Source organism: Leuresthes tenuis, unplaced genomic scaffold (genome assembly GCF_036924035.1).
Source record: "Leuresthes tenuis unplaced genomic scaffold, fLeuTen1.0.hap1 SCAF_6, whole genome shotgun sequence".
In the NCBI taxonomy this organism is placed as follows: domain Eukaryota; kingdom Metazoa; phylum Chordata; class Actinopteri; order Atheriniformes; family Atherinopsidae; genus Leuresthes; species Leuresthes tenuis.
This window is the reverse complement of record NW_027325360.1, coordinates 18,146,471-18,168,979: the sequence shown is the minus strand read 5'-3', so window position 1 is coordinate 18,168,979 and position 22,509 is coordinate 18,146,471. Positions and strand designations below refer to the sequence as shown.

The window sequence follows — 22,509 nt, the reverse complement described above, 5'->3', positions numbered from 1 at the left end:
TAACCGCAGCTTGTTTTAACAGGACAATCCTCTTGTATGAATCACTGAGACTTTAAAAGCTGATGATTTAACTTCACCCATCATTTCAATGAGAGATACTCTTTCAAAGAGGGAAGACGGGTAGATGATTTATATTCATACACAAAGGATCCAGAGCAGTCTTTCTCCCCCGTGTAAATATGTATATATATATGAATATATATGATAATAAAGATTAAACAAGAGGGAATTGTGAGTTTTTTAAACTGTTTTTTCATTTGAATTTATTTTAAGAATAAAACAATGACTAAAACACCTTGCTGCAGTGGGTCATTGTATTGTGTAAATAGCAGGTAAATGAATGAGTAACCGAATCCATTGATTTGTAGATACTGACAACAATGATTCATTTTTTTTTTAAATTCAAAATCCAAACAGTGTAAGACAGCTAGAAAATTCAAATGTCGTCAGGGTTTCATGCTGTGATATCAGCAGAAGGGGAAGGATGCCTATGACTGCAAAGTGCCCTGGAGAAACTACAATGCTATATCATGGAGCAAAAGGCTCAGCAAATGCCATGTACTCTGAAATGAATTTGAGTTTATCGAATGTTTTCTTTACGTGTAATTTGTAAGACTGTTTCGTGACAGACACTAAGTCTGTAATTAATTACATAATATAAATTATGTAGCATCACTCTGTTTCACATCCATACAGCTGCTACTTCACAACCAAAAGTAACCATGTTAATATTTAAAGAAGTTTGTCATTTTACCGTTTTCACACTATTTAAGTCTCATGGCTTTTAGTGTTTTTAAAGTGAATCATATTTCCATGTTAAGAGATGTAAAACTAACGTCTGCTTTTACAAATCTCTGTGTGCTAATACGTTTTCTTTTCAAATACTCCATAGACATCACTGTTTTTACATCAGCCCTTCGCATGGATCCATTGTTTTACAGCGTAAATGTTTCCACTTGATGGGATAGATTCAGACTTTGAGATAAAATCCTTCTAATGCTATGTACGATTCTCCGTGTCTTTTGGCAGGGCAGCAATCATTCCTTAATTTCAACTCAATTAATTGTGAACTTCATAGTCCATGCAAGTGCTCCATCAGAAAACACACGTATGAGAGAAAGAACATTTTAATGTTTGAAAACTGACTCACAAACATAGAACAATACTAAGCTTCAGCTGCGTGTAGCAAACGTGTTCAGTATTTGCAGATTGGGAGGTCAACAGCCAATCGGGTACTTTACAGTGCACAATCAAGTGTATTTCGGCTCAATCAGAAAAGAAACGTGGCAGAATCTTTAAACCTCTCAAACTATGCACAGTCAGATATCTTTTATTGGAATACAGTTTTTCAAAGTTGAATGAGCCTCTCTTACTCGCATGTGTAGTCACCAGTTAATGATGTCTCTGACATGTCCCCACAGCTTGGTGATCCACAGGTTCACCCCAAGTTCTGTTAGGTATTGGATCTCTGGCATCAACATCTTACGGCACAACTTCCGATGTGCTTTGTCCACATTCTTCTTCAAGTTATAGCCCATGATAGATTTCTCTCCAATTGGCTGCCAGGGCTGCATGGCTGTCTCCTGAATGCTTCCAGCCTCCACAGCACGCCCCCCCTCAATGCAGATAGATGCCATCTTCATGTTTCTCTTCCTCAGCTCTGCCACGTCCTCAGCCATACGCTGCCGTCCATAAGCGTCTACTTTTTTCCAAAATGTTTGGTTGAAATGCTGGTATACCTTCCAGTCAACTGCATTCCACTCAAGGGCCCTGGCCCTCAGCTCAGGAGTCAGTTTAGACACAGTGGATCCTTTGCGGGCATTCAGCTTGAAGAAGAGCAAGTCATCCATCTCCCAGCAGAGTGCATCTTTGAGCAGGATCAGTGACTCCTCAAAGTATTCCACCAACATGACCAGCTGGAAACGCTTAGAGATGAATTTGATGCCTTTGTCTACCTGTGGATCATTCAGCTCCAGAGTGTTGTCCTGTCCAAAGTCAAAGAACAGCAGATTTTTGAGGTAGAAAGAGTTAAAGCCTTCTGGATCAAAGTAGCTGTGGGGGTCACGCAGGAACTCTGTCAGCTTGTCATCACCTGGTATCTTCCAGGTTAAAGGAACCAGTCGACCAAAATAATGGAACGATGACTCGAAAAGCTCCGCAGGATCTCGCAGAATGGTGATGTAGGATGTGTCTGTAGGTAGCAGCTTTGCCAGCTCAGGTGCATTGAAACGCATGTGATTACAGATGATATTGAAGCACATTCCAGGTCTGTAGTCTTTCACCTGTGAGCGCTGGAAGAGGGACGGATAGAAGAAGTCGTTCCTGCTGTCTGGGAAGGCAAATTTGAGCCGGTGTTTCTCACCGAAGCGGAAAAGTATGTTGAGGAAGGTGCTACTTGCTGTTTTGTGGGTCTTCATGAACATGATATCCACTTTAGGAGAACAGGGCCGTTCAGAGGGCTTTTGTGAGCTGTTTGCAGTTTGTTTGGTTTGTAGCTGGGATGGACGGTGGGCACAAGAGTAAGGTACTGGGACCCTACAGAGAGGGAAGCAAGAAAAGGATAAATGTGGTGATGAAATATATGCAACAAATAACTAAATCTGAGAAGCTGGAACCAAAGACAGAGGACATTTGGAAACTTAGGTCATTATTTCTCTGTAAAATAAGTGGTCAATTTCACTCTACAATACATTAGCAGCAGAATAAATTTGATAAGCTGTATAACCCATTTTATAGAAAGTTGTGACACTGTTTAATGTGTAAATAATCTATCTAAAATGTCTTTTTATTGTACTATACAATAACATTTATTCCGGCATTCCAGTTTCAGATTTGAAATGAGAACATATTTTTCAGATAGAATTAAATTCTTTATCACAGCATTTTCATTTAAATAATCTAAACAATTTGCACATAGGTATTCTGCTTTTTACTCACATTTTATTCAACATGTCGACCTTTTTTTTTGTTTAAGACTTTGACACAGCTTTATTTCTATACATACATTTTTCTGAAATACATGTACACCAGCATTATTAGTCTTACTCAGGCAGAGTGAAGTGGATCTGTGGGGTGGAGAGGCAGTAAAGCAGGATCATGCAGCTGGTCAGTAGTGTACCCAGGACCAGGCCTTTGCACATGGACCTCCCTTTCCTGCCAGTCATGGTCCAGCTGAGTCAAATGAAACCTTAAAGACGTACAACATATCTCTTTTTACATATCTGTTTTAATAATCCACCTTCACAAGTCACATTTCTTGCCTGCATGCATGGCTTCTTTTTTTTTTCAAAAACAAAAAAGCTGAGACCTCCGTTATGATGTCACAGTCTCTACCATGATCCCATCTATTCAGTTGTAAGACTCTTAAACACAATGACCACCACACATTGAATGAGTAATAAAAAGCTGCTTGGTAACTCAATGGGAAAGTGGCTCGATGTAGACTGTGTAGACCTTTGTTCTTTGGTTTTCAGAGAGGTGGACATAAACCAATTCAAAGCTTTTAGAATTCTTTTTTTGGACTTATAGGACCAAAAGATAACACTGTCAGAGAGATAAGGAAAAGTCCTTCATATGAACAGTTATTTTGTCAAAACTATTTACGGTAAATCGCTAATGGCAGCTCCACAATTGTCATCTTTATGTGGATTAGAGTATAGTCATGAGGTGCACCATAATTAAAGGAACCAAAAACGTGGAGCCCACAGGGAGGACACACATTCACAGTTCAGCATTTCATTTGCCTTTCCCGTTGATAAGCCATTTAAGCACAGGGTGTCGTAAAATTGTAGAGTGAGCAACTAAACCCCAATGCCTAGAAATTACTGACCTAGTGTTTCTTAGCTGCTCAAAGGAATAAATTATGCACTACCATGGAAAGTGATATAGTGTTCTCCCTTGCAGACTGTGGTAAGACGAGCTACCTGCTGACTCAGCAACATAAGACACAAAGTAATACCTACCACCTGGAATTTGTGGCATTATATGACCCTGTGTTACCCCAAAGCAAAGCAGGGACAATGAGTTAAACCGTATTCCTTTTGAGGCAAAGGGATTTTAAGTGAACAGTAAGAGAACAGTCCTTATACGTCCTTATCGTAGCTGGAGGATTTGGGCTATAGTCTTGAACCAGAGGCTCAAGACGTTTTCAAAACCAAGGTAAATAAAACCAATACTATGATGTGAAATTTCCCTCCTGCTTAAGTACATTTATTGTGGTATCACAAACAAAAAAAGTAACAAAAGTGCTCATTCTGCAATAAAACATTCCCTGTTTACTGCACTTTAAAGCTGATCAAGGTGGGGTTGATTTTAAATACTTCAATAGTTCATATCAGTAGTTTTCTAACCTGGAGATCGGGTCTATCCAACGTGTCACAAGACCAATGTCAGAAGATATTAGTTTAATAATGAATAACACATAATAATGATAATCTAATAATTTTTCTGGATTAAATCATAGAAACAGTATAGGAAGTTTGAAATAGATTTAATATTTGATAAAACTACTTTTTGCACTATGTAACATTTAACTTTCTTTCCCTGAATTCTCAACCTGCAAAGGGTAAATGTGCCGTCAACTAATGGAGCACCGTAAAATACATTACTTCTTACAAAATTAAGATAACAATATGAAAGCGGCATGTTGATCGAAATAGTTAATAGACCTCAAAACTGCACTTAAATAGTACTGGTATTTTATAATAGTCCACAACAAAGAAACACAAACTGTACACCCACCGTAATGTGCAGACTGTCATGTGGGCCTGTTATCACAGAGTGGACGTCTTGGTTGAAACTTTTCAGAGCGCTCAGAAATATCAGACTGTAAATATTCCTGAAGACTTTTTGACCTCTGGAACTGATATCATAACAGAGATGTTCTAGTTGAGAGCTGCTCCCTGTTGTGATAGCACTTATATGTCTGTCGGTGTCGCTCCAAAAGTCAGAGTCAAAACAAATAACCCACCATCTTCTTGTGAGTGATTTTAACAATAACACCCATTTATTTTGGACTGGCCGTAAATTTACATATTAATCTTTCATTTGTGGCATATGATATGAAATCACGTATTTTAGATTTGTAGTTGATGTGTTTTAATTCGAACTATATCATGATTGAAGAAACAACCCAGTACAGTAACCAGAATTTGTTCATCTATTTGGTACACTGATGTGGTCTGATTTTTTTCCCAAATGAATCACCACTTTCAAATATCTCGGAAAACTTGTTTAAGATTATAACCTATTGTTATACCTAGTGTTATGACAACTCTTGGTAAGAAAAATAAAAAATTCTAAGCTATTAGTTGCTCAAAAGGATTTTAGTAAAATAATTATTTTACTGTGCATTGTTTTGAAAAATCTGTTTCCTTATTCAAAAGACTTTCAAGGAAAAACAATGATTTGACTATGATTTTGAATAGCCCTAAAAATGGTCTAATCTGGGTTGTTTTTGTTTTGTTTTGGTAAATTCTGTCTGATAGAAATCTGTTCAGCTCGGGATACACGGAAGCGAGCAAATGGTTCCCCTCCGATTCTCTGGTTACCATGGGGACAACTCCTGCCCATATGATAGCTGTTCTGAAAATGATGAGGGGCTGAAAAAACACGTTGTAAACTGTACTTTTCTTTAAGCATCCGCAAACTACCAGCTGCTGGGTAACACTGGCAAAAGTATCTGGTACCAAAAAAGAGGGGAAAAATGCTAAGGGGATAAATAAAGCCTTTCTTCCTTGACTGGATCGGTGGGCCGCTTGGAAAACTCAAGAATCTCTCAATTGTCCTTTCTGCCATAGAGCTGTGGGGCACCACAAGGGTCAGTTGTAGGACTACTTTTTAGCCTGTATAACATGCTGCTCCTGCGGTCGTCAGGGGACACACCTTCTCTTTCCACAGCTATGCTGTTGTTAGTGGTCATGACCAGCGCCTTATAAAAAATAATGACTAAACTCATTGCTTAATATGGGCATATCTCTGTGTCCATCACACTGAGTCAATGGACATACCTTTTAACCGTATAGTGGATAAGCCATCAGAGTGTTGATAACTTGAACAAAGGCTCACAAAGAGAAGCTGACTCTAAAATTAAATACACTTCTTGGATCTAAGGCACGTGTGTTGCACAATGGTTGCTTGTCAGTTTCAAAGTTGACTCTAAAATTCTGTTTTAGCTCTTTAAACACCAATGCACTAACTCTGTGCTAGAATACCTCCCTGAAATAACATTTTACAAACCTGGAAAGCTACTCAGATCTTTCAGTTCTTCTCTTTTAGCTGCTCCACAAGGCAGAACAAAAACATTTGGTGACACTTTTAGTTAATATGCTCCAAACAGTTGGAAAAACCTTTGTATTGTATTGTATTGTAATTTTTTAGACTTTTAGTCATTCTCTCTCTTTTTATTATCTACTTTATTTTCATTGTATTATCAGTTTAATTAGTTATCCTGGTCTTCAGTTGTACAATGTGCTTTTTAAGATATAATAATTTATCTTTTTGTTTGTGATCAGCTTTTTCCTTGAATGATCGCCTGAAGGACACTAATTTAATCAAATTTAAACATCTATATTTGAAAAATGCAGAGTGAAGTGAGATTATTTCCTCTGAGTATGACTCCAATCGTTTCACAAGACATTGTAATGGATAAATAAGCTGTTACTTTTGTAGTAGAGCTCGTCGTTTGCTTGAACTTCCATAGGACAGTGCCATGTAACCTAAATGTGTTTCCTGATTGTACATAAATAAAACTTTATCCACTCTCATAAATGTTCTCTCATCTGCTCAACATTTAGACCAAGCTGAGCAAATTCTACAGCCCGCATTTAGAACAACTTGATTCAGTTGATAGATGCATGGCTGCAAATTAAACTATCAATGGATTCATCTTATGTCATCTTTTCCAGTCAAGATGAATAAGTAAATCTTGACTGATATTAACAGTACATATGGCTATCCTAAGGATCATAGTAAAGGATACCCTTGTCCACCTTTCATGCGATTACATGACTTAAGGGTGTTGCACAGTAAATTCTTGTAAATCTTGCTACTCAAAGATAATTACAGGGATTATCGGCAGTATTACAGAGCATTCGGCGAGTCATTAGATAAAATATTTATTACTACTAGAGATAATAATAATAATAATAATATATGAAAGAAAGATTCCTTACCCTTATGCATAAACGAGAAGAGAAATTATTAGAAGTGTTGCTTGCCCTACTGCATCCTGTTGTCCATCCAGTTCCAGATGATCAATACAAGTTAAGCTCCCTCCTTTGGTTTTTCCTGTGCTTGATGTACTCATTCTGCTTCAGACCGAGCACAGTCCCGTACTCCACTTATCGCATGTCCAGTGCTGCGGATCCCATTTATCTGTTTGCTCTTCTCCTCTTTCTCTCCTGCCTCTCTGCATGCACACCTGATGCCTGAGGGCTACCTCCAGGCTCCTCCTCCCTCAACTTCCAAATCCGAAACTGATCTCGCTGAATGAAGCACTGCGGGGAGGTTATCTAGCCACCTGTGACGTCAGGGTCCCTGCCAAGGGACATACACTTGTCAGTTAGTGTCAAAGAGGCAGGGAGGCAGGGCAGGAGAAGAGGAGGGAGGACAGGGTATGTATAGTCCCCATTATGTGTCTTCATACAGAGGGCCATTGAGAGTGGAAACTGAAGTTTGAGCTGCAAGCTGACAGGAGGGGTGGAAAACGGAATAAAAAGAACAAATGCAGAAATGCAAAACACAAAGGCCCTAATTGTTCCAACTAATCAAGACTGCTCTGTCTATTGTCTGAAAGGCTTATTTAGCAAGCTATGTCTATACATGTGCACAGCTGTAAAATTTTGAACAGATGAACAATTAGCTGAACAAAGAAATCCTGGATTGTCATGAGTTTTATGTATAAGCTTAGAAAAGCTCATCCCAGCTAACAAAGGACAGATCTATATCAGAAATTTAATATAACGAATCAACATTATTGCCTTCAATCATGTAAAATAGAGTGAAAACTCAAAGCTGTGCTTGTAAAACTCCCATTTTTCTGTTATCTTGTGAGCAGAACATCAGAAATTTCAGTAGAGATTGAAATGAACATTCCACCCTGAGCGTCAAGTATATTTGAACAGAATGTAGCAATATGTGGCCACAATGCCTTACGCACGAACTCCAACTCCCTCTATAGTCAGGCCCAGATTCCTGGAAGGCGCATTGATCAGGACTGCTCATCCCACGCTTGTCATGCTGAAGCATGACACTGCTGCTTTTGTTCCAAAGAGAGTGCCTTTGCCTACAGGCCCCCAGAGTGCCAGTCTAAGACCTGAACTGGGTGGGCATGCGTTCAATGCTGGGCGTCACGGGAGTGGTGGGAGGTGGCAGCAAGTGTCACAAATTGAGCAAGGAGTCTTAGGAGTGCAGAGCATGACTGTCCTGGCCTTTGGCCCGCGGGGTTGCAGCACCACCCCAGAGGGCATAAGGGCGAGCGCTCATTCGTCATCAACACCCACTGCTCAAGTGCGGACCAATCAGTAAAGGCATCCAAGAAACAGCTGCAAGAAAGTGACCACAGCCTCAACACAGATGTGAACTCTTCGGCCAAGTGGTACATACTCTATTTGCATCTTTTTTTACCATCTATACAATCACTGAATAAAAATGGCCAGCATATATACAAAATACCAGACTCAATACACTGTTTTTATTTTAAAATAGATATTACAATGAAGTGGCAGGTGTCTGGAATAGATGTGGTCATACAAACAAACTGTTTACTTTTACATCAATAATTATACAATTAGCATCTGCAAACATCCTGCAGGACAATGCATCTAAATCCCACTGTATGCACCTCACAGAGCTCTCCAAAACACCCAAAGGTTTTAGGACATGTCAGCTGTAATGCACTCCATCACATGAAGTTTTATACATAAAGTCAGTCTGAATGTGACTTCATAAGAGTTATTTTCGGGTCTTCTTCTTCTTTGCTTTTTCATTGTCATCATGGGCTTTCCTCTTGGCAGCAAGCTTGTTAGCCTGTTAGAAGAGATTGAATGCAGTTAATAAATAGACACTCTGGTCATAGAAGCATTGTTGGTGTTGGTGAACTCAGGGGGTCATGGCTGGGCATGTTTGTTCTTCACACAGCGGCAACACAATACTGACAAACATTCTTAGATAAAGATCAGGTACTAATAGCAAAGAAAAATGTTGGAATGTTTTCTTTTCACATAGCTGAGCAATCTTATCACCATGTGAATTCATACTCAAATACAAAGCATACCTCTCTGATTTTTCTTTTCTTTCCGAACATGATCTTGTCGTACAGATACTTTTCCTTTTTCTTCATCATCATGATGGCGAGACGTTTCTCCTCTGCCTTCTCCTCCTGCTCCAAGCGTGCTGAATTCTCTGCCTTGACTTTTCCAGGCGTTACTTTGACTTGCAAAGACTGAAAAGAGGAGACGGAAGTCAGAACAAATTCAAAACTTTAGAAAAACTGGATGTCACAAATGGCAAGAAAAAGGGATAAGGAAGCTCTTACCTTGCCCTGGGATCTTTGTTCTTCCATCTTCTTAAGGTTAATCTCTTCATTTTCTTCTTCCTCCTCCTCCTCATCATCATCCTCCTCCTCTTCCTCATCATCCTCTTCTTCTTCTTCATCTTCCTCCTGATCTTGAGCTATGATGGAGGAACAAGTTGCATGTATTCAACCATTCTAAAGCTAAGCACATAATTCCTTTTCAGGGGCAGATTATTTGTAAAAGTAAAATAACTGAAAATAACTTTGTGTATAAACACTAAGTACACTAACTGCACAGAAAAATTTGTCACAAATTGTCTAAAAAGGGCAATATTCTAGTTATGTTGTTTACACGAGTTGTCTTTAGGTAACCATCCATCTGTCCATTATCTTGCAGTTATCCGAGTTTGGGTTGTGGAGGAAAACTGATATTCACTCTCTACCTCCTCATGGGGGATCCCAAAGCCAGAAGGAATATATAATCTCTCTAGTGAGTTCTAGGTCTGCCTGAAAAAGCCCCAAAAAGGGAGGCCACCAGGATGCATCCGTACAAGGTGCCCAAACCACCTCAGCTGACTCCCTTTGATGTGGGAGGCAGCGGCACTACTCTGAGCCCCTCACACTATCTCCCAGGCTAAGCCCAGCCACCCTCCAGAGTAACGGAAACAGTCAGTCCGGCCAATATAAACAAGTCCCAAACAAGCAACTGGGTTTTTAAGAAAGAACCCCGTTCTTTCCATGTAGCTTATTGTAAGCAGACCTGGTAACTGTGGAGACGAAGACATTCGTCATGAAGCTGCAGTGTGGCTGGATGCAATACGGGAAATACGTCTATAAAATGTGAGTAGCATACTCCAGCATACTCTACATAGCTTGGTTGGATTATTGTTTACTCCAAATATGATCTTATTCGGGTTTAGGGAATCAGAAAACTGCTGTTTATATGTCAGAGTCTTACTCAAAATAAGGTTTCAATGGAAATATTGCTGTGAACATAAATGTAGCCCCCGGTTGTTAAATACACTTTCACTTAATCATGCTATTACTATTCAATGTTACAAGAACGCTGTAAGAACACACATCTGGATATTGCCAATACGCACCAGTTTTTTCTCCTCGCTGTAAGGCCATTATCTTCAGTTTCTCTGGGGGCACATAATCCCCATCCTTCTCATCAACAAATGGAGACAGGTGAGGAGGAAGAGTCACTCCCAGGAAATAGTCTTCCACAGGTAAGAGTATTTTGGCATTGACACAATCATACACCCACTGAGGCTGGATGTAGTACCTGAAAAAACAGTCGAAGGATATGACATCAGAACCTAACGGCAGAAAGTAACATATGAAATGACGAGCTGGCCCTTTCTTGTTTCTCTGTTTCCATTAGATATTTGGGGACGGGCTGACAAAAAAAAAAAAAAAAAAAAAAAAAAGAGGAACACGGTACGGCAGCAAGAAATGTTTTGCACTTGATGCTTAAACAGCAACAGGATGTCAGAAAAAAGGAAAACCACAATCGTTCTTTACCTGTTCATGTACTGTTTGTCAACGTTGGGTCTATCAGCAATTTGATGCGTGATCGTCTCATCCGTCACGTCGTACTTGCTTCCAATGCAAACAGACTTGTCCCACGACACTTCACCCCCAAAACATCTGGAACACAGGAGAAATGAAAAAGAGCTGAATCAGTTTAAGGTTCACATTGAAATCATTTCTGAAAGCTTCTGCGAGTGGGACTCCTACATGTCATGCTCACCTGATGGCAAAAGCGAGAGACTCTCTGGGCACTTCTCTGTTCAGGAAGAATTTCAGCCCCTCAAATAGCTTCTTCTGTGCTTCCAGCTGTTTGTGTTCCTTTTCTCTCGCTTCCATCTTCTCCACGTCCTCCTGGAGAAAAGAAATAAGGGAAAACATTACATTTGCATCTCTCTCACATTGTCACCTCATGGCCAGTTTCTAGCCAAACTCAAGGTCTGAAAACCACAGAAATCTCTTAAAAACAATAAAACAACAGGACATGACAGCGGATTTACTTTGGTTACAAGCATGAATATGGACTTAATTACTTCTACTTTGATAAAAACCATGCATTGGTTTCGCTGTGCACACGGTTCTTGTGGCACTGGAAGTCAAAGTAAAGACATTGTGGGGATCAAACAGGAATCAGGCTTGGATAGCTGAATTACTGGAGATTCTATAGTTCCTAAAAAGGTTATGCACATCTGTGGAAAGTCCCTGCGGTGGCTCATGGTTGATCGCTTTAAACCAAACGGGGAAAAACAAGATTTTCTTGTGAAAGACGCCACGACTGTAGCAACCACATAAAGCTGCAAATCCCCAGTCGCTCCAGACAACAAAAACTTTTCTCACCTCTGCCTTCAGAGATCAATTAGGCCATCAGGTGCTATTTTTGTGTACGTTTTCATTACATTGGACTTTTTTTTGTTTGTTTTGTTAGCATCATTTAACCGGGTACAGTAAATCTTATGGTGCACGTTTTCTTACGCCTTCAGCAGGAAACTGGTCAAGTTGAGCCTCCTCTTCTTCTGCTGCAGAAACCACACGCGCCAGGCTGGCACTCAGAGCCGACAGTTTCTGCATAGGGAAAAGCAACAGGATCTCAACCACAACCTTTTCAGTACATTAGACTGTAGAGATGTATTATCTGTACATCTATACAGTGGATAACCATATTAGGAGAGAAGTTGAGTTGAAAAAAAAACTACATGAACAATGCAGGTTTAGATCACCTCTGTCAAAACACTGAAAGATGTGTGGTACCTTACATACAGACATAGGAATCAGGGGGAATCTTATCTTATCTGTATATTTTTGCACTGCTGCCTTCAGGTACAGATACGGTCCTTTGCATCAGGGGCAACAGATACCACCTCACAGTTGCATGCCTCTGGCAACTAGTCAAATTTCAGTTTATATTCATGTCTGGAAAAATGTTTCAAGGCGAAAATGTTTCAAATGTGGATGTTGCTGCACATAATTACTTATCCACAAACAAATACTCAACTTGGCTGCATAGAAAACCAGTCCAATCACCACAGTTTTGATGTGGGGACAAAGAAATAATGACCCGTGTCTGACCTAAAGTAAAATCTCCCATGATTTCCCTAAATGACATTGTTAAATGATAGCCAGAGAAGAGCTGTTGCTGAACATTATGAGGGGGACTACAAGGGAGTTCCATTTTGCTGTAAATTATCTTCCGCACTCTTTGATTATGGCCAAAACAAATACTGTGAGGCCCTAAAGTAGCACACATTTGAATACTACTTTAAAAAAAATGGAATTTATTCAAGTGCAAATGTACATTTTGCGCAAAGCTTGAAGAATAACATTGACAGACAGAGAGATGTAGATGTATCTGAAACAGAACCCCTGTCTGTGGGAAATGTATCAAACATCTATAGGAAATTAAAAAACAATAAGGCCTTATCTTAAACATTAGACAGACCCATCATATCACACACCAAAGAGCTGACATTCTCACTCTCTTCACATCCTAACTGACCAGCTGGGCAATCAACTAGAGACTTTGGATCGCTTTCTTCAGCACTCTGTGAGCACAGCTCAATACAATGCCATCACTGTCTGCCTGAAACTGTAGCTCTATTCCTATTTTTAACCATTAAATCTCTGCAGTTGCTCAAAGCAACAACACATATGTTTAATGTCCCACAGTGTTGTACAGAACAGGTCCAGATACAGCAATTAAGCAAGATAATAACTAGATATTCAGAAAGCAACCAGGACAAAGATTGGATTTTAGTTAAGTTAGCCATAGTTAGCCATTTTCTTCTTTTTTTAAATATCAAGAGCTTCACAAACTATAGTCCACACATCCATGTTGAAAAATGACAGATAAAAGAAATGGATGAGTAAAAAAAAGCACTTAAATTAACCCTAAAACCATCAATGCACCAAAACTAAGAGGTTCATTAGACAGAAGTAAAGGGACTTACCTCTGAGTAGCTCTCTGAATCCATGGCATAGTCCTCCTCATCCTCTTCCTTCAGCTCTGATTCTGTTTTGCTATCCAGCTGCAACACAGAAAGAAATTAGCAGAGAAAAGGTGGGCTAGGATGTGACCTAACCTAAAATTCATAAATAATCTATTGAAAATACAGAAAGTCTGAGATACCTTCGGTGGGTAGACCAAGTTGAGAGAATGGTAGAGTCTAAAGTTGACAAACCCCTGGAGAGTTGTGTAGAACTCTGTGAAAGTGGCCATTACTCTGTAGTCAACATCTGTTGGGTGCTGAAAGAGCAAAACAAAAATCTCTTTAAACAAATAAATTTAGTTTCACCATGTTTCAGTTGTACAGGCGCAAACATTAATAATCCATTAATAATACAGATCTTAAGGAAAAAGAAAGAAAAAAAAATTGGCCAATATGACTTTGGAAAATTTTAATCAAATTGCATCCTTAATAAACATATTCAGGACAGCAGTGAACTAACTGTAGCCTTCATGTTTGTTTACTTGGGCCCCAATTCTGACAGAGATGCGCCAGGCTTCAATGTACTCCCATAGTAACAAAAATACTTCATTAGTATAATCCCTGTTGGCCAGATTTCATCAATCTGCACTTACATCATGGGAGAACTGATATGGTACCAGCCATGTAATGAGCTGCCCCATCGCCTCGGCTTGATAATATATTCCCTTGATGGAGATGAAAACCTATCAGGAGCAGAAAAAATGTTTAGTGCATAGCAGAGTACGGTCAAATTCTCACAAAGTCATACAAATACCCTGCGACCAGTCCCTTTTCAGTTTATAGTGTTGTGTAAACTTCTACCTTACGAAGAGCACGAGCTGCAATCACATAGTTCATCCACTCCACAGTAAGGCGTCTGCACAGCTGGATTGTCTGCACATGGCACTTTCCTGTTCTGGCGAATGTGGAGAAGAGGAAGCACATGCAGAGGGCGTCGTCGATATCACGGAGCGCGTCGATGAAGGTGGGGTACCTGCCGTATACAGGAGCACCAGTGAGACGGTGCAACTTGATATGCGACTGTTCAAATCTCACTTTTTTTTAAAGAAACAAATGACTGCCATGCCACTGTTTAGATGGAGAAATACAAAGCATCTTACACTGAGAAAAAAATCTATCAAGTTCAACTACGCCCTCTAAGGTTGAGAGTGGAGAATAACCGTCTAACCTTTCTTTGATGATGTGGTCCAATTTATAGGTCGGCTTGTTTTCTCTCAGTCTTTCCACAGCAGACCACTCTGTTTTTCCATAAGCTTTCTTTAGTTTACGTACAAATATCTGTTGGTATAAAACAAGTAGGCGGTTAAGACTTACAACCCTGCTGAAGTACAAATGAAACAAACTGAAAAGAAAGACACATCAACCATTTCATTAAATCAAAAGAGAGAGAAAAGTGCATTATTGACCAAAGACAACAGAACAAGTCAGTCATTTTTCTATGTGTCAACTCTTTAGAACGAGGCATGCTCAAACAAAGGTTTCGGATTTTAAAATACCTTGTACTCTCTGAACTTTCCCACAATTGGCTCATGCAGAAGAAAGCGGATGTCTTTGAGCAGGTAGAAGGTCCTTGGAGCAGTTGAGCCCTTATTGACCTTCTTCTTGTGTTTTGGCTCATGAGGATAGATGCCTTTAAGGATGCATAACCGCCTGGGAATCAGAGATAAACGATACGCTTTTAACATGACTGTTGCACATGCAGATTTGGAGCTCCATGAATAATTAAGATCATCAGTGGCTTATCTTTCATTTCTGAAACAGAATATTTCAAGATCTGGGTAGATAGATTAGGAGTAAAAGCATGTATGATTTCAGACTCGGTTGTAAAAGATCAGATTCACAACTCACACACACAAAAAAAAGTGATACTAAGCGTGTGAAAACGCATTTACAAATTTCAACAATAAATAAAAGATTATAAAATGTCAGATTACACTGTATAAAAGCGTGCATTTGCAGGACACAACCCCAATACAGTTAGCATTGTGATGTTACCTGAAGTCTGGGAGGCTCAACAGTAGCTTCTTGCGAGCTCTGTTTCTTGTGATGTAGTTGGTAGCTGAGCCCCTCTCAAACTGCAAGACACGGACATACGTTCATCATAAACTCATACAAACTGCCGCATAATCATATCATATCAAAATGTTTCTCATGTACATCTGCATCCAAAGGACTACACCGTATCAGAAAAACAAACTCCAGCTAGCTCTGAGAGCTAACAGCCTAGCTTGGTAACTCCTGTGTTCCTGTTCTTTAGCCTAACTTCTGCGGTACGTCAACTCTTACCTTTTTCTTTTGGATACCTCCCATTGAAAAACGACTAGAAACTGTTCAAACTAGTCTATTAAAATGTAACTATCCAAAATAACTCAACATCCAGCACCACAACCCGTACCACACGTGTTGTTTGACGTGCGCTGGGGAGTTGTGTTGAGCATCAATCAGGACCCAGGGGTGACCGTTTGTCTGCCTGTTAGTAATACCGTTTTTTTCCCCACGTGCTTTTTCCACGTTTTTGCTTGGTGAATATTTTTAATTACATACATGACTGTTTCAGCATATCTGTTTTTTAAAACATTTATGGACAGTTAGCACATCAATCTCGTGTGTCCAAGAGGGTGCTATGATATTAATTCAGAGAAGATATAGAAAGAAAATGAATAAATAAATTAAAATTGGGTTTTTGTTTAAACTTGGTCGTCGCAATCTTCAGGGCTTGCCCAACTACATACCTAACTACATAACTATAATAAAGCGACTCGCTTTATTATAGTTATGTAGTTGGGTATTGAATTGTTCCTGTCTTTGCTCCTTTTTTTTATTTTTACAGTGGGTCAAATTAGATTATTTCCCCTTTTGTCACTCACTTTTGTTAAAAACTAACCTTACGTTCCTCTTCCATTTTTAATGAAAGTACAGGGGATTAAAAGCCCCATCACTCATAAAACAGCCATAAAAACAAATTAGGATATTTATTACTCTTTACAAAAAAAGGCAACGTGTGTGAGGAAACTTACCTTGATATACACTGACACACATATATCAAATTATAACTTTACAAAAACATCCTGTAAAAAACTCTAGGTGTCCTGCATAGTTTTTATTAATTTGTTTTTTTTTTAAAGATTTTGGCTTTTTACTTGTTTATTTTTTTTAAATATTTAATTCAATTTAATGACATATCATTGCATATGACATCTAGAATTAATGCAGTTAGATATTTTTGCGATCTAATTGCAATATCATGCAAACCAATTAAAGAAATTAATAATTTAACTATACTGAGCCATACATAAACATAATAGTCCAGGGGTTTCTAAAAGATCAAGGCAAATCTTTTCATTGGCCCTAAGACTACAGTAAAACTGCCCTCTGTCTCATGAAATGAAACTGAAACAGTTTATTGCATATTTTTTCCTCTAGTGAAATTCAGTAATGAATAGACACACTTCTATGAAAAGCGAATGATAAGGCTTGTTTTTCTGACCTTTCTCACACAAAAACCATTTAGGTAATACACACATTATGTTTATCCGTATATCTCATTTTCTTTCACTTCACTTACATCACCCACTTGTCATATTCAACTCAACAGCATCAAATTCACCATCTGTGGGCCCCACCCCCCTGTCCTCTCCTCCACTCACTGGCACCAAGGATGTTTGAGCTAGAAGCAGGCTGGAGCAGAGCAGCAGCACACAGTGAGAGAGAGAAATAATGTAGAGAGGCAGAAATAGACCCCTCAAGAAAATATTGACTCAATCACATCTGTGGATATGAGTGAAGCATTCTATACCATCATCATGGGTCTCCGTGACTGTATAAAGGAGTACTTTCAAAGTTTCTGGGACTATGAGACCCCCAAGGTGATGGTGGTTAAGAACACGACTCTTGGAGTAATTTACAGAGCTGTTCAGTTTCTTGTGATCACTTATTTCATCTGGTAAGTTATGAGCATGTCTGTATTGATGCATGACTAAGAACAATTGATACAATTCAAAAACCTGATTGTTCGTTTTTCCGTATTGGCTGCCATGAGATAACATTTCATATCAAAGATAATCAGTATTTCTTGGAGTGTATAAGATTGAATTTTATAAAAAGGAAACTCGACTTTAAATTTTCACAGAGAAATGTCCCTTTTTCATGAAGAGCTGCAAAAAACCCAGCAGTTTTTAGAGATAAGAGGTGTGTAGCTCTAATATTTAATGTAAGCATTTCAGAGATAATTCATCTTTTAGTTTTGGTGCCTTGGATTGAAGTGTGTCATCTTCTTTTCTTGGCACTCTTCAGTGTAGAGCGTTGAATAGATCTGGAGTAACCCAATACCTCCAATGATATTTCACATTATGGTAGCAAATGTGATGATTGCCTCTGTCTGTTCTATCTCCCACAAAGGTATGTTTTTATAAGTCAAAAAGCATACCAAGAGAGTGAAACTCATCCAGATAGCTCCGTTTATACTCGTATGAAAGGCACAGCAGCCCATGGAGATGATATCCTGGACACTGTGGAGTACGCTCGACCCTCAGAGGTGAGCTGAGAACAACTAAATACCTAACAAAATAAAAAAAATCATAATTTCTTCATGCTTGAACATTGATCTTTTTTTTACCTTTCTTCTTAGGGTGGTGATGTTATCAGTACATTACTGAGAAGAGAATTCACTTACGATCAGAAGCAAGGCACCTGTGCTGAGGTTAGAGGTCAAGAAAAGTCTTTTCAGTAATAACAGCATGAGTATGCATAAAGTAGCAGTTATAAAGACCCTTTTATCCTGCCATAACTAAGCTATGTCTTTTGTCTCTTCAGTATTTCAATGTTCCCAATGCCAACTGTACGACAGACTCTGACTGTGTCCAGGGGGCGGTAGACTTTGATGGCCACGGTACTACTGCTCTCACGTCATCTTTCCTCACATCTGGTTGGTTGGTTGGTATTCGCCAGGTTTTTTCCTCTAATTCAAACACTTTATTACAGGCAGGAGGACTGGAAGATGTGTTCAGTACTACAATCATACCTTCAAAACCTGTGAGATCCAAACCTGGTGTCCTGTCGAGGAGTATGCGGTAGTACGGTAAGGTATACTTCAGTCGAACTTACATCTCTGGTAGTTGCAGTTTTAAATCCAAAAATCCACATCTATAAACTTTGTCACGAATGATATATTTTTGTCCTGAAATCATTACAAGTTCCTCTGATTCATAATCTGCCACTTTATATGCACCATCCATTAATCAAGGTCGAAAAGGATCTCAGCTTGACCCTTAATGAATACTACAAAAAAGAAAAAAATGTTGTGAAGACATTTACAACAAATGGTCCCCATTTATCCGGTGGTTCAGGACGTTATTGATGTGAGGTAACACTGCCATGGTGCCTTCCCTTGATAATTCATTACTAACTGTCTTCAACAGAGAACCACCACTAGTGGAGGCCATCAATTTCACCGTGTTCATCAGGAACTCTATCCACTTCCCCAAATTTAAAGTTTTGAGGTAGAGTAGCTCCAACTCCCCCCAAAGGCAATGATTTTGGACCTTTCGGTTGCAGATTTTAATAATGAGCAGATTCTTCTCTTTTGCAGGGGAAATATAAAGGAAGCCCCACACAAGAAAAAAAAGAGATATCTAAATAAGTGTCATTATGACGAGGATAAAGAGCCCTACTGTCCAAACTTCCGTCTGGGTTACATCGCAAACCAAGCCAGGGAGAATTTCACGGAGCTCTGCAGGACTGTAAGTATGAGGCCTGCATTGCTAAATGTGTCACTGGCTGAAACCATGAAGGTTGTTCCTCATTGTGAAAATGCATTTTTTTTCATTCATGTGACAGGTTCTTACTTCCTTTGATAAATAGAAGTAAGAAATGTATGTGGGCAGACGAGCTAAAATGGGAATGAATCATGTGATATTTACAGACCCGGCTGTATTAATGGATGCGCCAATGCATGCAGACCAACACAAAACAAAACAACCAATTCAAAAGTAAGATGGGTAACTGAGTAAGCAAAATTGATAAATACTAAAGAAGTTTTGAAAATGAGAAACAGTCGCATATTGATAAAAGATAAGAAAACAAAACAGCAGAATTAATCACGCTACTTCAGTCGAACTTACATCTCTGGTAGTTGCAGTTTTAAATCCAAAAATCCACATCTATAAACTTTGTCACGAATGATATATTTTTGTCCTGAAATCATTACAAGTTCCTCTGATACATAACTTTCAGTTTTTCTGCGTTTTGTCAGAGTCACAATTGACAGATGAGTTGTAACATTTCCTCTTCCATTAGCAAGCTGGAACCAGCGTGCTGTTTTGTGAAACCACACACACAGAAAACAGCGTCATCAGCTGCATCATTAAACTGAGCGGAAAATATGTTGACTGAGTAACTGGCAGCCTTCCATGTATCTGGAAAACCCTTTCAGAGATTTAAAGACTGACGATGTTTGTAAGATATTAAGCCAAAGACTCCCTCTGAGCCTTAAGCATTACTTAGAAGGTATTGCTTGTGCTAAACAGGCATTCACAAGGAATCTGCTCTAGCAGCAAAACGCTTTCCAATCTCAGTGGCAAAGTACTGTCCTTATTTAGGCTTTACTGATTTCTAATGGATGTCCTGCAATTTACTTCTATTCAGATTTCCTTCTTTTACTGTTTCAAATTTCCTTCACAATTTATACAAGTTAATTTCTTAGTATGATATCACATTTCTTTTGTGTTACCTCTAACCACACAAACAAGATAACTTATTTGTTTAAGCCTTTCCCAACTCAATGGTAACCTGTTTTGTCACCTCTTGTCATTGACTAGCTATGTGAATTTTCTAACTATATCTTACTGTCAATGCTACTTTCGCCCCCTTACGTTCATCTCAGATATTTAGTCTTTCCATTTTGTTTTGTCCGACACTATTCAAAACAAGTTCACTCTTAAGAGCACTGCTCAAATGCTTGTTAGTTAAAGATAGTGATAAACAGGGGCGGAGTGGGACACAAAAATCCACCGGGACGATTCTGACAGCACCGGCCCACAACGAGCCCACAAGTGGCCCAACCCATCCCCTCCACCTCCCATATATCAACTACACAAACAAAATGTATGGACTTAACGGAAATATGACCACTCGATGGCTGAAGGCAAAATCACAATTGACAATAAAGCGCAACGTCTGAATAAAAAGAACTAGATCAAGATAGGAGACTAAACAAAAATCAGTGGGTTGGATTAATGAGAGTGAGTTTGACACTCCAGCAACCATGAGTGAGACGTAGAAAGACAATCAACAAAATACACTAATCATCTATGACCACCCTTCATTTAGCAGAGGTCTGAGTTGAGTTGTGTTCATTTTGTTTAGATTCCCTAAAACTGTAACCTCATACCCTCAGTATCCCCTCAGTCTTTGTGTATTTCTTTTAAACTTACCATGAAAAATGGCCGATACAGAAGAATATTATCAACAGACATGCAAGATAACAGAATAACGTGCTGTCACAGAGCTCAGCTACATTTATGTGTTAAAGAAGAAATACCAAACAGAAAAGCATTGCTTCAGACATTTGTCATGCCGTTTGTGTTCAGGGAGGAGTGATTGGGGTTTTCATCAACTGGGATTGTAACCTGGATCTGGATCCTTCACACTGTAAACCTATATATTCATTCCGCCGTCTCGACCTCCGAAAGGATCAGGACAACTCTGGCTATTACTACAAGTTAGCACCGTCACTTAACAGTGACTTTAATACCGTGTTTTTGATTGAATTTTCCACTTAGTCTTAAGAAAAGTGTAACTGTTTTTATCATGCGATTGTCAAGGTTTGCCAAACATTACAATAAGAATGGGGTAGAGTCTCGGACACTCATCAAAGCCTACGGCATCCGTCTAGATATCATAGTTCATGGACAGGTAAGAGAATTGTCTTTAAGCACAACAGTGTATTTTCTGCTTATACTTGTGATTATCAGTGTATTACTGTGTGTCAATTCTGTGCAGGCGGGTAAATTCAGTCCCATTCCAACCATCATCAGCACAGTGACAGCTATGACCTCAGTTGGGATTGTGAGTAATGACTACATGACATTTCATACAGAGACTTTGACGTAACAACCGTTTTCCCCACAAGCTACTTATTTGTTTTTCCTTCTCTCATACCCTCTAGTGTACCATTATCTGTGACTGGATCATGCTGACATTCATCGACAAGAATGAAGTCTACAGTGAGAGAAAGTTTGATGAAGTGAGTAAAACGCACTGGATTTCCAACCTTAACTGTTCATTAAAGGTTTTTTACACAGTTGGTGAGCTGACATAAGCGTTAAATCATTTCAAATAACCGTTTCATCTAAGTATATATCTGTGTTTTAAATGTAAAAAACAGTAGGACGTTCCCATTCTCCATGCACTTCCATAAAATTCCCTCTCAGCTTCTTACATTTCCAGTAAACCTCTGCAGAAACCACTCGGCTGTACTTTACAACTGTCCTACTGCATGGTTGTCACTCACACATAAAGGTGTTTTGGCATATTTTGAGAATTACTCATGTGCTCGTCTGTAGTTACGTGTCTGAGTGAACTCCAATTGTACTTTGCAGGTGATTAAGGAGCCCACGGTGCAAATTCCCACAGAGCTCAGCTACATAAGCAGCTATGGCTCAAACCATTCGGACCTGTCAGACGGTGTGCCACTCTGATGTGCTCAGAGCTGCCTCAGCCCTCAATCACCAAATACACCAATTCACTTCCTCCAAATAACGGCAGATCCGGGTGGTTTCTATGTTATCTGCAACATCTAAGGGATGGATTCATGCTGTGGTCAGAGGGATTACACAGAGAGCAACATGCCCATGGCAAACCCTTGGAAAGACAGCTACTGCATTTCCCTCCGTGTTACTTGATATACAGCAGGTTCAACTCATATCACCTCAAATCTCTATGGACTCCAGATTTTCACGGTGGAATGAAACCTGCTTCTCT

General features: G+C 39.3%; 3 protein-coding genes across 3 annotated transcripts; 1 reads left to right on the top strand and 2 right to left on the bottom strand.

The window, feature by feature from the left end:
* Positions 1–1,111: 1,111 nt before the first annotated feature.
* gal3st1a (galactose-3-O-sulfotransferase 1a) lies at positions 1,112–7,461 on the bottom strand. Its single transcript, XM_072386981.1, has 3 exons — positions 7,173–7,461; positions 3,046–3,187; positions 1,112–2,535 (listed from the first exon to the last, which is right to left on the bottom strand). The coding sequence occupies exons 2-3, from the start codon at positions 3,162–3,164 to the stop codon at positions 1,386–1,388; spliced, it is 1,269 nt and encodes a 422-aa protein (XP_072243082.1). The 5' UTR covers positions 3,165–3,187; positions 7,173–7,461; the 3' UTR covers positions 1,112–1,385.
* A 1,216-nt stretch (positions 7,462–8,677) lies between these two features.
* pes (pescadillo) lies at positions 8,678–15,947 on the bottom strand. The gene is made up of 15 exons (XM_072387990.1): positions 15,817–15,947; positions 15,526–15,605; positions 15,027–15,180; positions 14,699–14,808; positions 14,332–14,503; positions 14,124–14,213; positions 13,671–13,787; positions 13,492–13,569; positions 12,020–12,109; positions 11,271–11,401; positions 11,042–11,167; positions 10,618–10,802; positions 9,536–9,672; positions 9,275–9,442; positions 8,678–9,027 (listed from the first exon to the last, which is right to left on the bottom strand). Exons 1-15 carry the CDS (start codon positions 15,838–15,840, stop codon positions 8,953–8,955), a joined length of 1,737 nt encoding a protein of 578 aa, XP_072244091.1. The 5' UTR covers positions 15,841–15,947; the 3' UTR covers positions 8,678–8,952.
* A 1,282-nt stretch (positions 15,948–17,229) lies between these two features.
* p2rx2 (purinergic receptor P2X, ligand-gated ion channel, 2) lies at positions 17,230–22,285 on the top strand. Its single transcript, XM_072386980.1, has 12 exons — positions 17,230–17,473; positions 17,929–18,064; positions 18,158–18,229; positions 18,343–18,418; positions 18,511–18,607; positions 18,948–19,028; positions 19,118–19,268; positions 21,117–21,247; positions 21,351–21,441; positions 21,529–21,594; positions 21,695–21,772; positions 22,128–22,285. The coding sequence occupies exons 1-12, from the start codon at positions 17,307–17,309 to the stop codon at positions 22,224–22,226; spliced, it is 1,245 nt and encodes a 414-aa protein (XP_072243081.1). The 5' UTR covers positions 17,230–17,306; the 3' UTR covers positions 22,227–22,285.
* Positions 22,286–22,509: the final 224 nt, after the last annotated feature.

Coding starts and splice junctions, on each gene's coding strand:
- pes (XM_072387990.1), bottom strand. CDS start 15,840: ATGGGAGGTATCCAAAAGAAAAAG. Junction 13,570..13,670: donor ACTTGGTCTACCCACCGAAG/GTATCTCAGACT, acceptor TCTGTGTTGCAG/CTGGATAGCAAAACAGAATC. Junction 11,168..11,270: donor TCTCTCGCTTTTGCCATCAG/GTGAGCATGACA, acceptor CCTGTGTTCCAG/ATGTTTTGGGGGTGAAGTGT.
- p2rx2 (XM_072386980.1), top strand. CDS start 17,307: ATGAGTGAAGCATTCTATACCATCATCATGGGTCTCCGTGACTGTATA. Junction 21,442..21,528: donor ATATCATAGTTCATGGACAG/GTAAGAGAATTG, acceptor AATTCTGTGCAG/GCGGGTAAATTCAGTCCCAT. Junction 21,773..22,127: donor GTGAGAGAAAGTTTGATGAA/GTGAGTAAAACG, acceptor TGTACTTTGCAG/GTGATTAAGGAGCCCACGGT.
- gal3st1a (XM_072386981.1), bottom strand. CDS start 3,164: ATGACTGGCAGGAAAGGGAGGTCCATGTGCAAAGGCCTGGTCCTGGGT. Junction 2,536..3,045: donor ATCCACTTCACTCTGCCTGA/GTAAGACTAATA, acceptor CCCTCTCTGTAG/GGTCCCAGTACCTTACTCTT.